The 12,387-nt window shown below is 38.4% G+C and overlaps 1 protein-coding gene across 1 annotated transcript; it reads right to left on the minus strand.

Annotated features, from left to right (window-relative positions):
• Window positions 1–1,168: 1,168 nt before the first annotated feature.
• Window positions 1,169–12,031, minus strand: mmp20a (matrix metallopeptidase 20a (enamelysin)). The gene is made up of 10 exons (XM_080428586.1): window positions 11,899–12,031; window positions 10,041–10,294; window positions 9,194–9,342; window positions 8,360–8,491; window positions 6,619–6,780; window positions 5,528–5,639; window positions 4,861–5,003; window positions 3,866–4,022; window positions 3,104–3,207; window positions 1,169–2,304 (listed from the first exon to the last, which is right to left on the minus strand). Exons 1-10 carry the CDS (start codon window positions 12,016–12,018, stop codon window positions 2,204–2,206), a joined length of 1,434 nt encoding a protein of 477 aa, XP_080284712.1. The 5' UTR covers window positions 12,019–12,031; the 3' UTR covers window positions 1,169–2,203.
• Between the last annotated feature and the right edge of the window lie 356 nt (window positions 12,032–12,387).

Here is a 12,387-nt window from a genome sequence, read left to right on the forward strand (position 1 = left end):
CGTCGCATCGCAACGCATTGTAGATCTGCTATTTTCAAAAGGTTTTAATAGGTTTTGAAAACTTTAAATGGGACATTCTACATAATGAGTACTTTTAATTTTGTACTTTAATTATGTATATATTTTGATGCCAATGCTTTTGTACTTTTGTACATTTTGAATTCTGGACTTTTGCTCGAAACAGAGTAATTCTACATTGCAGTATTGATACTTTTACTTGAGTAAAACATTTTAGTACTTTTTCCACCACTGATTAAGATGGAGGGAACACTACAAAAGCACTTTAATTGGTGAATGAGTTCCACTGTCATTTATTATTATTATTATAATTTTTGAATGCCTTTACTTTGATGTGCAATGTCATTAAAAGCCGCTTACAGTATGTCACCTGCACTTACTTTATGCAATATGTACACTTGCATGTGCACACACCTGCTTCAACTTCCACCCACAACACATTGTTGTGTTTGTTACATTACACAGACGCTTTTATCCAAAGCGACTTACATTAAGTGCATTCAACATACAGTAGGTAGGCAAGGAAACTACTAATCACCAGAAGTCTTAAGTGCATTCTCTTCTAAAACAAGCAACTAAGAGTATACCTAGCGCTAAGGTAAAAGTGCAATATATCAGCTACCTACTTTCATAAACAGATGAGACAAGTAGGAAAATCAAATGAGCAAGAGCTAAAACAAATAAGTATAGAATAAACAAGAACCAATAAGACAATAGCTCGTACAACTAATTGACAACAAGTAGGCAAGGCTAAGAGGAAGGGTCAGGGTAGTGTTTCCTGAAGAGGTGGGTTTTCAGCCTGCGGCGAAAGATGGGCAGTGACTGTTCTGACATCAGTGGGGAGTTCATTCCACCACTGTGGGGCCAGGACAGAAAAAAGTGTAGATCGGCCAGAAGGACCACTGAGCAACGAGGCAACCAGTCGCCCCGTTAAGTAATGATTTACCCCAGAGCACATAAATGCTTTATTCAAAATCTATAAACAGAACTAATGGCTACAAATCATCTTTAGATGTTAACATAAGATAACCTAATACTGTATCTATAAGCCTTGCACCATATGAACAAAAGGATCAACAATATTAATAGGAAATTACATTTTATTGACATGTATCTTATACACACACAACACACTTTTTTTGGTCTTTTTACTTCACTTTCAGTACACACAGATTTTTGGATTAAAATACTGTACAAATAATTACTTGAATGTACTCTAGAAATCAAGAGTTCAACCGGATGTGGCCGTAGCTTAGTGGGCAGTGAGGACTTTCCGTAATCAGAAAGTCACCGATTCGCCTGCCCATGAATATGTCTTAAAGCATTGGTTCTCAAAGTAGTGTACGGGGACACCCAGGGGTCCTTGGGGGGTTACCAGGGGTTCCCCAGCAAAATGAGTTAATAAAGCGTCACAATCATTTTAACCCCTTTAACCATATTTTAAACTTTGGCTATTCAAAAATAGCAGATATACAGAGTGCCACGCTACGAGTTTGTAGATCTTCTATTTTTGTGTGCAAATCTTTGAATATATATATCTTTTAAAGCGAACATTTTTAACTCAAATCTTTGCTTCTGGGGGGTCCCTGGAACAGAATATTTTAAGATGGGGGTCCGTGGCCAAATACATATCATTTTGGGGGTCCTTGACATGAAAAAAGTTCCACCGATTAAGAACCACTGATTATAGCAACATTAAGTATTTTCATAAAACTGCCTGTAGAATTTGACATTTGTAGAATCCCCCGGGGGCAAAGATTTCAGTTACAAATGTTCGCTTTAAAAAATATACATTATTCAAAGATTTGCACAAATATTCATGATTTTTTTAATAGCCCAAAGAAATCTTAAAATGACACAGTTGCATTCCCGGTCATAATGGGTTAATACAACATTTAATACATGCTAGCACATGAGATATATTGCATTGCTGTACCCCAAGGGTACATCATGTATGTACACTATTCACAACCAGAAGGAACAGGCACACACTTGTTTAAAAAATGGGTGTAATAGTTCAGTCAATAAGAAATATTAAGCAACGCAGCAGTCCTGAATGTTCTTTGAGCTTCCCTGTTCCAACGTTTTTTTTTTCTTTTATGGAGAACACAACAAAGACACAATAAGTAATCGATGCCACAGGTAGTCGATAGATATGCTCTTCCCGTCCCGTTCAGTGAATGCATCAACAGCCCAGCCAGACATTTGCTGGGATGGTGTTTAGCACCCGCTTTCGTTTGAAGTCATACTGGTACGCTTTTGTCCCGCTGAAGAGGTAGATGTTCCCTGTCAAGCATATTGTTTTATTTTGTTTTAGTTTAATTAAAAAATACGTAATATTTTTTTTTTGAAAAGAATATACTTTTATATGAAAAGGGGAAAAATAAATACATAAAAACCAGATGTGCCGGAAAGGCCAAAAAAAAACCCAGATGGGCTTGTCGAGTGGCTTTCCTAAAAGCTGTCTTTAAAGCTCAGAAACGTTTCCATGAAGATATAGGGAATATGGCTAAGATGTTTTACTTAAAAGGATATTTTCAAAAGAACTTTGACTATTTGAAAATAGCAGATAAACAAGCTCAGATCTACAAGCTATGAGCTTGTAGATCTGCTATTTTTGAAAATGTGTGAAAATGTGTGCAAATCTTTGAACAGTGTTTTTTTTTTTTAAAACAACTTATGTTGCTATATATCAGTGGTTCTCAAACTTTTTATGCCAGAACCCAGAATGATATGTATTTGTCCGCGGACTCCCATCTCAAAATATTTTGTTCCAGGGACCCCACAGAAGCAAATATTTGAGTTAAAAATGTATGTTATATATTCAAAGATTTGCACACATTTTCACGATTTTTCAAAGAAATAGCAGTTATACAAGCTCATAGCTTGTATTTCTGCTATTTTTTTTATAGCCAAAGACACAGAAAATGACACAGATGCGTTCCCGTTCTTAATGGGTTAAGGTTATAGTATGGTCAGGCTTGGCAGGGGTTTGGTTCGGTTAAAGTTAGGGTAAGGATTCTATCATTCTACCAGTGCCATCAGACGGCTGAATATCCACTGGCTTTTCCTTTTCCTACTGTACCTCGTAACTCAAACGCAGCATCAACCCTCTTCAAGATGCCAGGCCAGTCTTGGTGGATAAGCCTGGGAAAGCCTGGGTCCATCCTACTTCTGTACTCATCATACCTGGTCAATGGAACAGTATTATACAACCGCCATTCATTCATTTTGTGGGTTTTGTTCCGCAAAATTATTAAAGGTAGTGTAAGTGATCTATTTTGATTAAAATAAGTGTTAAATAGCTCTATATTCTGATAGTACTCATTGCTATAGTGTTTGTTCAGTAACAGGAGTCTCCATGTCTCTTTGGCTCCTTATTAAACTGAAAATGCAAAAAATAAAGCTGATAAATGGGTACTCTCTCCTGATTGGCTGACATTTTGTCACCTACCTGAAAATGTATTTTCTGTTTAATAAAGAGCTGGAGAGACAGGGAGACTCCTGTTAATGAACAAACACTCTATAGCAATGATTACTGTCACAATATAGTGCTTTAACCTTGAAACAACATTTATTTAGTTTTAACCAAAAAATATCCCTTACCTTACCTTTAAATCTTCTTATTCTTTTTATTTTGTATGTGGCCTTCCTTTATGTATATTTTTTTCATTAAACTACAATTCATTTCTGAAAATCTAACCATCACTAGGTGGCAGACTTTAACTACTAGGCCGTAGAAAAGTGGCCTATTTACCTACGATATTAAAATGCATGAAAGAGTCTTGGTGTTATGGTGACATCATGATAAAAATGAAGCTGTCATGTTGTATAGGTTATCTTTTACCTGTAATAAACGTATCCTACAAAGAAGAACGTCTTCCCATATTCACTGATATGAACGGCGGCGTCGACCTGCTTGACTCTGGTGGAGAATCCGTAGTCGTAGATGGAGCCAGCATGGCTTCTCATCTTAAGCTGTTGAACCACCCAGTATTTAGGACCTGGAAAAACACTGCCGTGTCACCGCATTTTGGGACACTATGAAAAAAACAGTAACATACCACAAGGCCTGCCAAGCTCAATGAGGCTGCTGCATGGAGCGCAACACTTAACCCCTTCAGACCCGAGGCCCACTCTACAAAATGTCTACTAAATCCTAACTGCTTTCTGAAAAACGTATGTTACTATATCAGCGGTGCTCAAACTTTTTCATGTCAAGGACCACCCAAAATGATGTGTTTGCCCGCCGACCCCCATCTCAAAAATGTTTTGTTCCAGAGACTCGCTTTAAGAAAACGTATACATTCAAAGAGTTTCACACGTTTTCAAGATTTTTCAAAAAATAGCAGATCCACAGTGCCGCGCTATGAGCTTGTATATCTGCTATTTTTTAAATAACTTAAAGGGATAGTTCACCCAAGAAATTACATTTTTTCTATCAATTAGTCACCCCTTGAATTCATGATTTTTGTCACATTTCTAAGCCAATAAGGCAGTGGTTCCGGTAGGAGACACAAAGGAGACTCTTTGTGTCTCCTACCGGAACCGCTGCCGGTCATCAAATTATTGGCTTAGGAATGCAACAAAAAACAAAAAAATATCCATGAATTCAAGTCTCCATGAGGTGACTAATCAATAGGAAAAAAAGTCATTTTGGGGCTGAACTATCCCTTTAAGGTTAAAGTGGTTACACACAGATGCGTTCCCGGTCTTAATGGGTTAAAGTTGTGCAAGGCTGTAATTTGGGTGCAACATTGTGTTCTCGCTGTGCTGGAAATCCAGCCTTGTCATGCTAAAGCCCTAAGTGATGCTTTGCAGAAGTGCACATTAGCCTCATACCAGTGAACACGTATGCCACTCCTTTGGCAGGGATGTCATAGGCAGCGTCCACGTGGGAGTTGACGCCCGGTAAATACGTGCTGCTCTGGCCCTCTCTCAGGCGGTTCCAGTACGTCGTCCAAGTTGTTCTCATCCACATGTACCTGCATGGAGTGAGTGACACACACACACACACACACACACACACACACACATACAGTACTCAGTGATGTAAAAAAAAAAGTACTCACATGTTTTACTTGTAAAAGCATCAATATTGCAATCTTATCTCTCTCTGTTACAAGTAAAAAAAAGTCAGTAGACTGTAGATGCTCACATCTTGTGTGTGTGTGTGTGTGTGTGTGTGTGTGTGTGTGTGTGTGTGTGTGTGTGTGTGTGTGTGTGTGTGTGTGTGTGTGTGTGTGTGTGTGTGTGTGTGTGTGTGTGTGTGTGTGTGTGTGTGTGTGTGTGCGTGCGTGCGTGCATGCGTGCATGTGTGTGTGTGTGTGTGTGTGTGTGTGCGAATGCGTGCGTGCGTGTGAAATAACATCTATTGCTGCTGCTGTTGTTTGAACATGCTTGCATATGAACATATTTTGAAGAAAAGTAGGGGCAAACATTTTGGTTCTTCATTATTGAGCCAGGCAGCGATAGTAAAGATGTAAAGAAAACACTTTTCTAACCATACCTGTCTTTAAAGAAAACTATCTCCTTCCCAATCACTGCCACTGCATTGACAGAGAAGTTGGGGTCACACTTCTTGGGTATTGTTTGTGTTTCAACTTTTGAAATGGGCTTGCCTGAAGAAAAAAAAACAACAACTATGGAATATATAATATGTATACACAATCTATTATTATTTTCAAATAACTGTAGTGGAGTAAAAGTACAATATTTGCCTCTGAGATGTAGTGGAGTAGAAGTAAAAGTACAGACATTTTGAAATACTCCAGTAAAGTAAAAGTACCTCAAAATTGTATTTAAGTACAGTACTTGAGTAAATGCACTTAGTTACTTTCCACCACTGCCGCTGGCTGCTAGAAAATGTACCCAGACCTCTACAGCGGTGGTGGCGTTTTATCTCTATGCCACCCAAACACTTAATTAGTGTGGTCGCCCCTTGGGGCAACCCAACACTATAGTACTTATGGGCGATTTTATTAGTGTGGTTAGGGTTAGTCTTGAAACGTAGGTTGTGGAATAAAAAAAAAACATTTCCCTGTACTCCTTGGATCACGACGCAACTCCCTATATTGGCCACACCCATTTGTATCTGACTAGATTTTCCGTCATTTTTATTTAGAAAAAACACAATTTGGGGAGGATCAATCCCCTCCTAATTACACATGATCTCAGGAGTGATGTGATGTGACAATGTAATCGGCTTGCAAAATTATTGGGAGGGGCTTATTTCTTAATAATAAAAAGCTATTCTTTGAGACACATACGGGTATTTCGGGGCGTGGCTGAATCCGCCATAACTTTTTCGGGTGAAACAACACAGCTTGCACCATTGGAATTGCATTACGGAACGCACACGTTGTTGCATTTTATGGATTTATTTCGTCATAAATATGGTTCAGCGATTCTGGCAATAATCATATTCTTTGATTCCGAGTGTTTGCCGAAATGTATATAGGGCTGAAGTAGAGTAGAAGTAAAAGTATTGGAAATACTAAGTAAAGTACAACTACCTCAACATTTTACTTATACAGTACTTAAGTAAATGTACTTAGTTACTTTCCACCACTAGTTACAATAATGTAATGCACTACTCACCGTACAGAGTCTGGATCCCAAGCACGTCATCTCTAGGCAGCTTGTATTGAGCACTACCGTAATACTTGTAGTTTGGAAACATGAGAGCAAAAGGGTCTTTGGAGTGAGATAAGCCCAGTGAGTGGCCTAACTCATGGCCTGCAACCGTGAAGAGGTTGTAACCTGAAACAACAAGCAACACAAAAAAGGGGCTAATTTCAGGTGTACTCATTGTTTCAAGCAGTGGTGGAAAAAGTACTTACATTTTTGACTTAAGTAAAAGTATCAATACTGCAATGTAGAAATACTCTGTTACAAGTAAAAGTCAGGAATTTGAAATGTACTTGAGTAAAAGTACAAAAGTATTGGTATCAAAATGTACTTAAAGTACCAAAAGTAAAAGTACAAATTATGCAGAATGTCCCATTTTAAGTTTTCAAATGTATAAACATCTTTTGAAAATAGCAGATCTACAAGCTCACAATGTGTCCAATCGCGATGCATTGTGAGCTTGTACATATTTTCAAATGGCCGAAATGTATGTAGGGCTGGAGTAGGTAATGCATGTTCTGTAATAATAATCCAAATCTACAAAGTATCTAGTAACTAAAGTGTTCAAATAAATGTAGTGGAGTAAAAGTACAACATTTGCCTCTGAGATGTAGTGGAGTAGTATAAAATAGGGTTTAAATGGTTAAAAGGACACTATCACAAATTTCAACGTACAACTTTGTTGTAGAGCTAATCCATTCACAGCTATTAAGCTGATCATCTGTGTGTAACTGAAACGCCACTGAAGTTGTGCTGAAAAGTTTAATCTAGTGACGTCAAACATCTTTACTGTGTTCAAAGCTGCACTAAATGCCTATGCAACTTTCCTCTTGACCTCCTCCCCCCCGGATGAACCGGGATTGAACCCGGTTTCCTGCGCAAGTGCTGATATTTGAACCTGCTTGCTCAGGGGTTAAATAGAATCTTGACCATCAGGTAAAAATTTGTGTCAGATCCTGTGTCTAGGTGAGGCATGACCTTTGACACGATCTAAATGCCTCAATAGAAGAGCAGGAGACAAAATACAACCACCACAATTGTAAAAGTTATATTGTATTATCATACTATACCATACATATTGGAGAACATTACATTTACATACAGTAGTTCCACTTTAAGGCAAAATACTATGGCGGCCATGATAGACCATATGGTTGCTTGCCTGCACATTGTGCACAATGCATCATGGGAATTGTAGGAACACTGAGAAAGAGACAGAAATGGCCCATGGATACTTTCTTTTAATTTTTTTCCCTTTTCAACAGTCTATGTATGATAACCGTAAACAATGAACTGAAATGCACATCAAAAGTGTGATAGTGTCCCTTTAATAGTGGTTGATTGTTGTGTTAAGCTGATCCACTGGTCACTCTTGTTGTATCAAAGTAGAAACAATGCGAGCACAACTCAGTGCCAGTGGTCCACTGTTTACCCAGGGGCACATGGCACTGTTCAAAAGAGTTCAATATTAGCAAAATAACTGCCAGCACTCACAGAAGTTACTTTTATTTACCGTGCTTATAATACAAGTACCAGAAGGACATTTCTGTGAGTGCTGGCAGTTCTTTTGCTGACATTGCTCATGTCACTGTCATGCTCATAGAGATGAAGCATTTATTATGATTATAAAACTGTTTTCAGTAGGCTACTTTCCTCTGACTAAACACAAGTAGTCACACAAGGCAGAGTGCATGCTTTGTTTGTTGCAGACCATGCTTTGACAGTCCCATCGTCCACTTTTCATCCTCGTCAAAGTGCACATCTCCTCCCAAGCCCGCTCCGGGCTCAAAGGCATGAGCCAGCACACCCTTGGGCCCATCGAAGGGGAAGAAATCTCCATGAGCTGATACAGAAAATAAATACTGAGATTATGCCACGGTGCTCTGGAAATGTCAACAGTATTTTTGTGTACTGTGTGTGCATTGTAATACTGTACATCACCCAGCATTTATCGTCTGTGTCAGGGGTCTTCAACGTTTTTCAGGCCAAGGACCCCCTAGCTGAGAGAGAGATGAAGCAGGGACCCCCTACTACATATTGTAGGCCTATACAATCGTGTTGCAGATTAAAAAATGTTGATCTTTTTAGATTTCATAGATGGCTTCATAGTTTGACACACAGTATCTTTTCTTGGATTCATGTTAATGTGTATATTCACCTGTTTCCTAGGCTGTGTGTTTTCCACTTCCTGTCGGATTTCATTGGATATCATTAGTCATCTGACCAGTTTCATTGGATTTCATTGGATCAAATCGACAGGAAGTGGAACACACACAGGAAGTGAAAAGCCTAGGAAACAGGTGGATATAATATTTCAGACAGTTAACCTTTTAAACCCTCAATATTTAGTCAACTTCACTAATATGGCTCTGCTCTTTTTCCCTCTACACGACTCTCCGAAAATAGACGATCTACAAGCTCACAACGCCGCACAGCGCGAGGCGTTGTGAGCTTGTAGATTGGCTATTTTTGGCTAATGTTCCCCATAACACAAAGATTTCTGTTGAAGACCCCTGACCCCCACAAAGTGTTTGGAAGACCGTACTTTTTTTAGCAAATGAGAGGACAATATCAGCTTTGCCAGAGTTGATTTTGATGAACTTCAGACGTGTCACGTCGCTCCAGATCTTCAGGGCTGAGCGGAACGAGTTTTCCACATCCCCTCTCTTCATGTCTGGAGTGTATTTGTCAATCCTACATGCCATTCATAGCGGTGTCCAAAGAAATGTACTGTAAGCCAGTGGTTTAGAGACCCAAAAGAGACATTTTATGTCTCTCCGGGACCCAAACTATAGTGAAAATAGACGATCTACAAGCACGTCGCATCGCTTGTAGATCAGCTATTTTCACTTCTTAATAAAAGTATTTTCCACCCTCTAATTATGGATTTTCCTTTTCTTTTTTTCTATGGAATTCTTTAGAGAAAACGTTTTTTTTTAAATCTTTTGAAAAAATTATAATTAAAAACAAAATCGAGGAAACAAAAAATAAAGGGGTATTTACTCGCGACCCATAAAAATTGGTCCGTGATCCACATATGGGTCCTGACCCGCTGTTTGGGAAACACAATAACGTCAAAAATACAGATTCAGACAATTTGCCTTCAGCAAGTGTGTACAGTAACTGTTGGTGCAAATGTACAATTTGGATGTTATGTTTATAGAGCTCTAGAGCTTTATAAAATGGACAAAATTAGATATCAACCATCTGGAAAAAGTGACATTTTTGGACAAACAGGACAAAGTTACAGTATTACTATAATATTTACTTTAGATAGAATTGTTTTGCCAAATATTTACATAAAATATAATTCTGGAAATAACAATGTCCATGTTATGTTATTACTAAGGGACCAATTTGAATAATAATAATAATGAAGCAAATCATCTCACCTGTAAGTAATGGTGTGATTTCTCCACTTGGCCTTACTAGGGTACAAGCTGAAATTCTCCACATCTGGAACGCCACACCTTGGCCGCCTCATCACAGCCAGGGTTTTGAGGTCTAGTCGACCTGTCTCTTTGATGCCAAAAAAGCCTTGCATTTGCCTGATCTTCTCCTCCATGGCAGACATGGACCTGGCCCTTCTAGGGAATCTAGATCTGTGCTGATGGGGATTCAGGCTGTAGAATCTTCTGAGGTAGTCCTGTTATAGACCATATTCACACGGCGGCCATGTTGCTATTAAGTCAATGAAATGGGGTGGCACTTTCAATGTAAAATTCCAAAATGGCCGCTGTGTGAATATGGTCTATTGAAGCAAGTTTAAAAGCGCTTTTCGAAAAAAAAAAAGCATGCTTTACAGACAGGATAGAAGTAGCACGATAAAACTAAGGAATTAAAACAATACACTAAAACCAAACAATAGAATTAGACATCAACAAATGGCATCAATAAAACAAGTACAAACACATGGGAGGCAGTGCTATGAACTTATAGTTTTCATACAGTAGGATCCCTTTGCATCTAGGATGAACTCCTTTTGTTTTAACGCAGGACTCTTTTTCCATTGCTCACTTTTCTCAGGATTCAGACTTCACAATAATCGCACATGAAAATAATCAGCTTCCTTGTGTCATGTGCATTACATTCTTTGGCTCGTGTGATTGTTAATATGAAGTTATTTGCCCACATAATGGTGCCACATTGGAATGGTATTTATTTACAAGAAATCAATCCACTCTATTTGACACTACTCTGAATCAGTGTTGATTTCGTCGACTAAAACTATGCCGAAAAATATTCGTCGACTACCTTTTTTCACTGATGAAAACTAAATAAAAACTAAATAAAAACTAGACTAAAATGTTAGTGTGGGACTAATCTGAGTTCCCAGAAGTTTTCGCCAGCTCTCGCATACAAACGGGAGGGGTGAGGAAACAGTGTGGGACTAGAGGAGAAGAGATCCAGTAGAACTAAAAGACAAGTCATTTTATGTTTGGTTATGATCTACAAGCTCCCTGTTGTGATCGGCTATTGTAGATCCGCTATTTTCAGCATGCAACCAAGTGTAAAACCAGCCATTACGACGCCCTCAAGGCACCACCAAAATACATGTTAGTCGACTAAATCAACTGTAGATTTAGTCGACTATAATCTTATATTTAGTCAACTAAAACTAGACTAAAAGTAAAACATTTCAGATGACTAAGATATGACTAAAACTAAATGGAATTTGATTCAAAAGACTAAAACCTTATCAAAATTCGCTGTCAAAATCAACACTACTCGGAATATAATTTGGCTCCATTCCAGGTTTCACATCAGCAAGTTATTGTGGAGAACTATGAATTCAAATCTTCCAACAAATGTTTGCCTGCTGTGACCATATATTACATTTTACAATATGTCAAGGTGCTTTGTTTATCTATCTTTGTTTATTTAGCTAAAATGTAACCAGTTGTCTCTGTGATTATCTTGAAGTATTACTTTAGTAATAATCTTTACATTTAGAAAAATACACTATACAGTATATTGTACTGTAGTGTAGTGTACTAATCCATAGCTACCTCTTGCCCTTGTGAAATCACGTACCATCATTTATAAATCCCCATGAAAGTCAAAAATCCTTTTTTAAAACCCTTCTTGGTCAACACACAGGAGCCTTTTACCTGCCTGAGACAACCTGACTGCTCTTGCTGTAAACAAAACTCATTAATATTAAATGACATATTATGTCATTTAATAGTAACATCTAATGTCCTGTCATATAGATCATATTAGTCAGAAACAGGTTTTGGAAACACAGACCTCAGCCATCTGCACGTCCTCTGGCCTCACGCCCTGTTCCTCACCAATGGGTAAAGTCCACAAGATATCCACGAGCAACAGTGAGCCTAAGACGGTTATCCAAGACAATACCATCTCCATCGTTCATAAATAAACATCACAGTGAGCTCACTTTCATCCGTCTCTATATTTATATATGAGAGCACAATGAGGTTATTGGGCAATCACGTGGGCCCAAAGCCCTCAACCTACCTCAATTTTCAGGAGGCTTTGTGGTTTAAAAATCATCTTTGAATGGAATGTCTACATACCATGTCTGGTCTACTGTACTCTTCAAGATAGTATAGAATGCACACAGCATGCTTCGTGATAGAGGCTTATGGTGTGAAATGTAATGCAAACTGCTGTGTTTGTAGATACTGTTTGTTGCTGCATTTTGTTTTAATTCTAAAACTGTTTTGCATGTGTAGCGTGGGAAAACTATTGTCTAGTCATCATATACCGTGCATC

Source organism: Gymnoscopelus braueri, assembly GCF_963280865.1.
Source record: "Gymnoscopelus braueri genome assembly, chromosome: 5".
NCBI lineage: Eukaryota > Metazoa > Chordata > Actinopteri > Myctophiformes > Myctophidae > Gymnoscopelus > Gymnoscopelus braueri.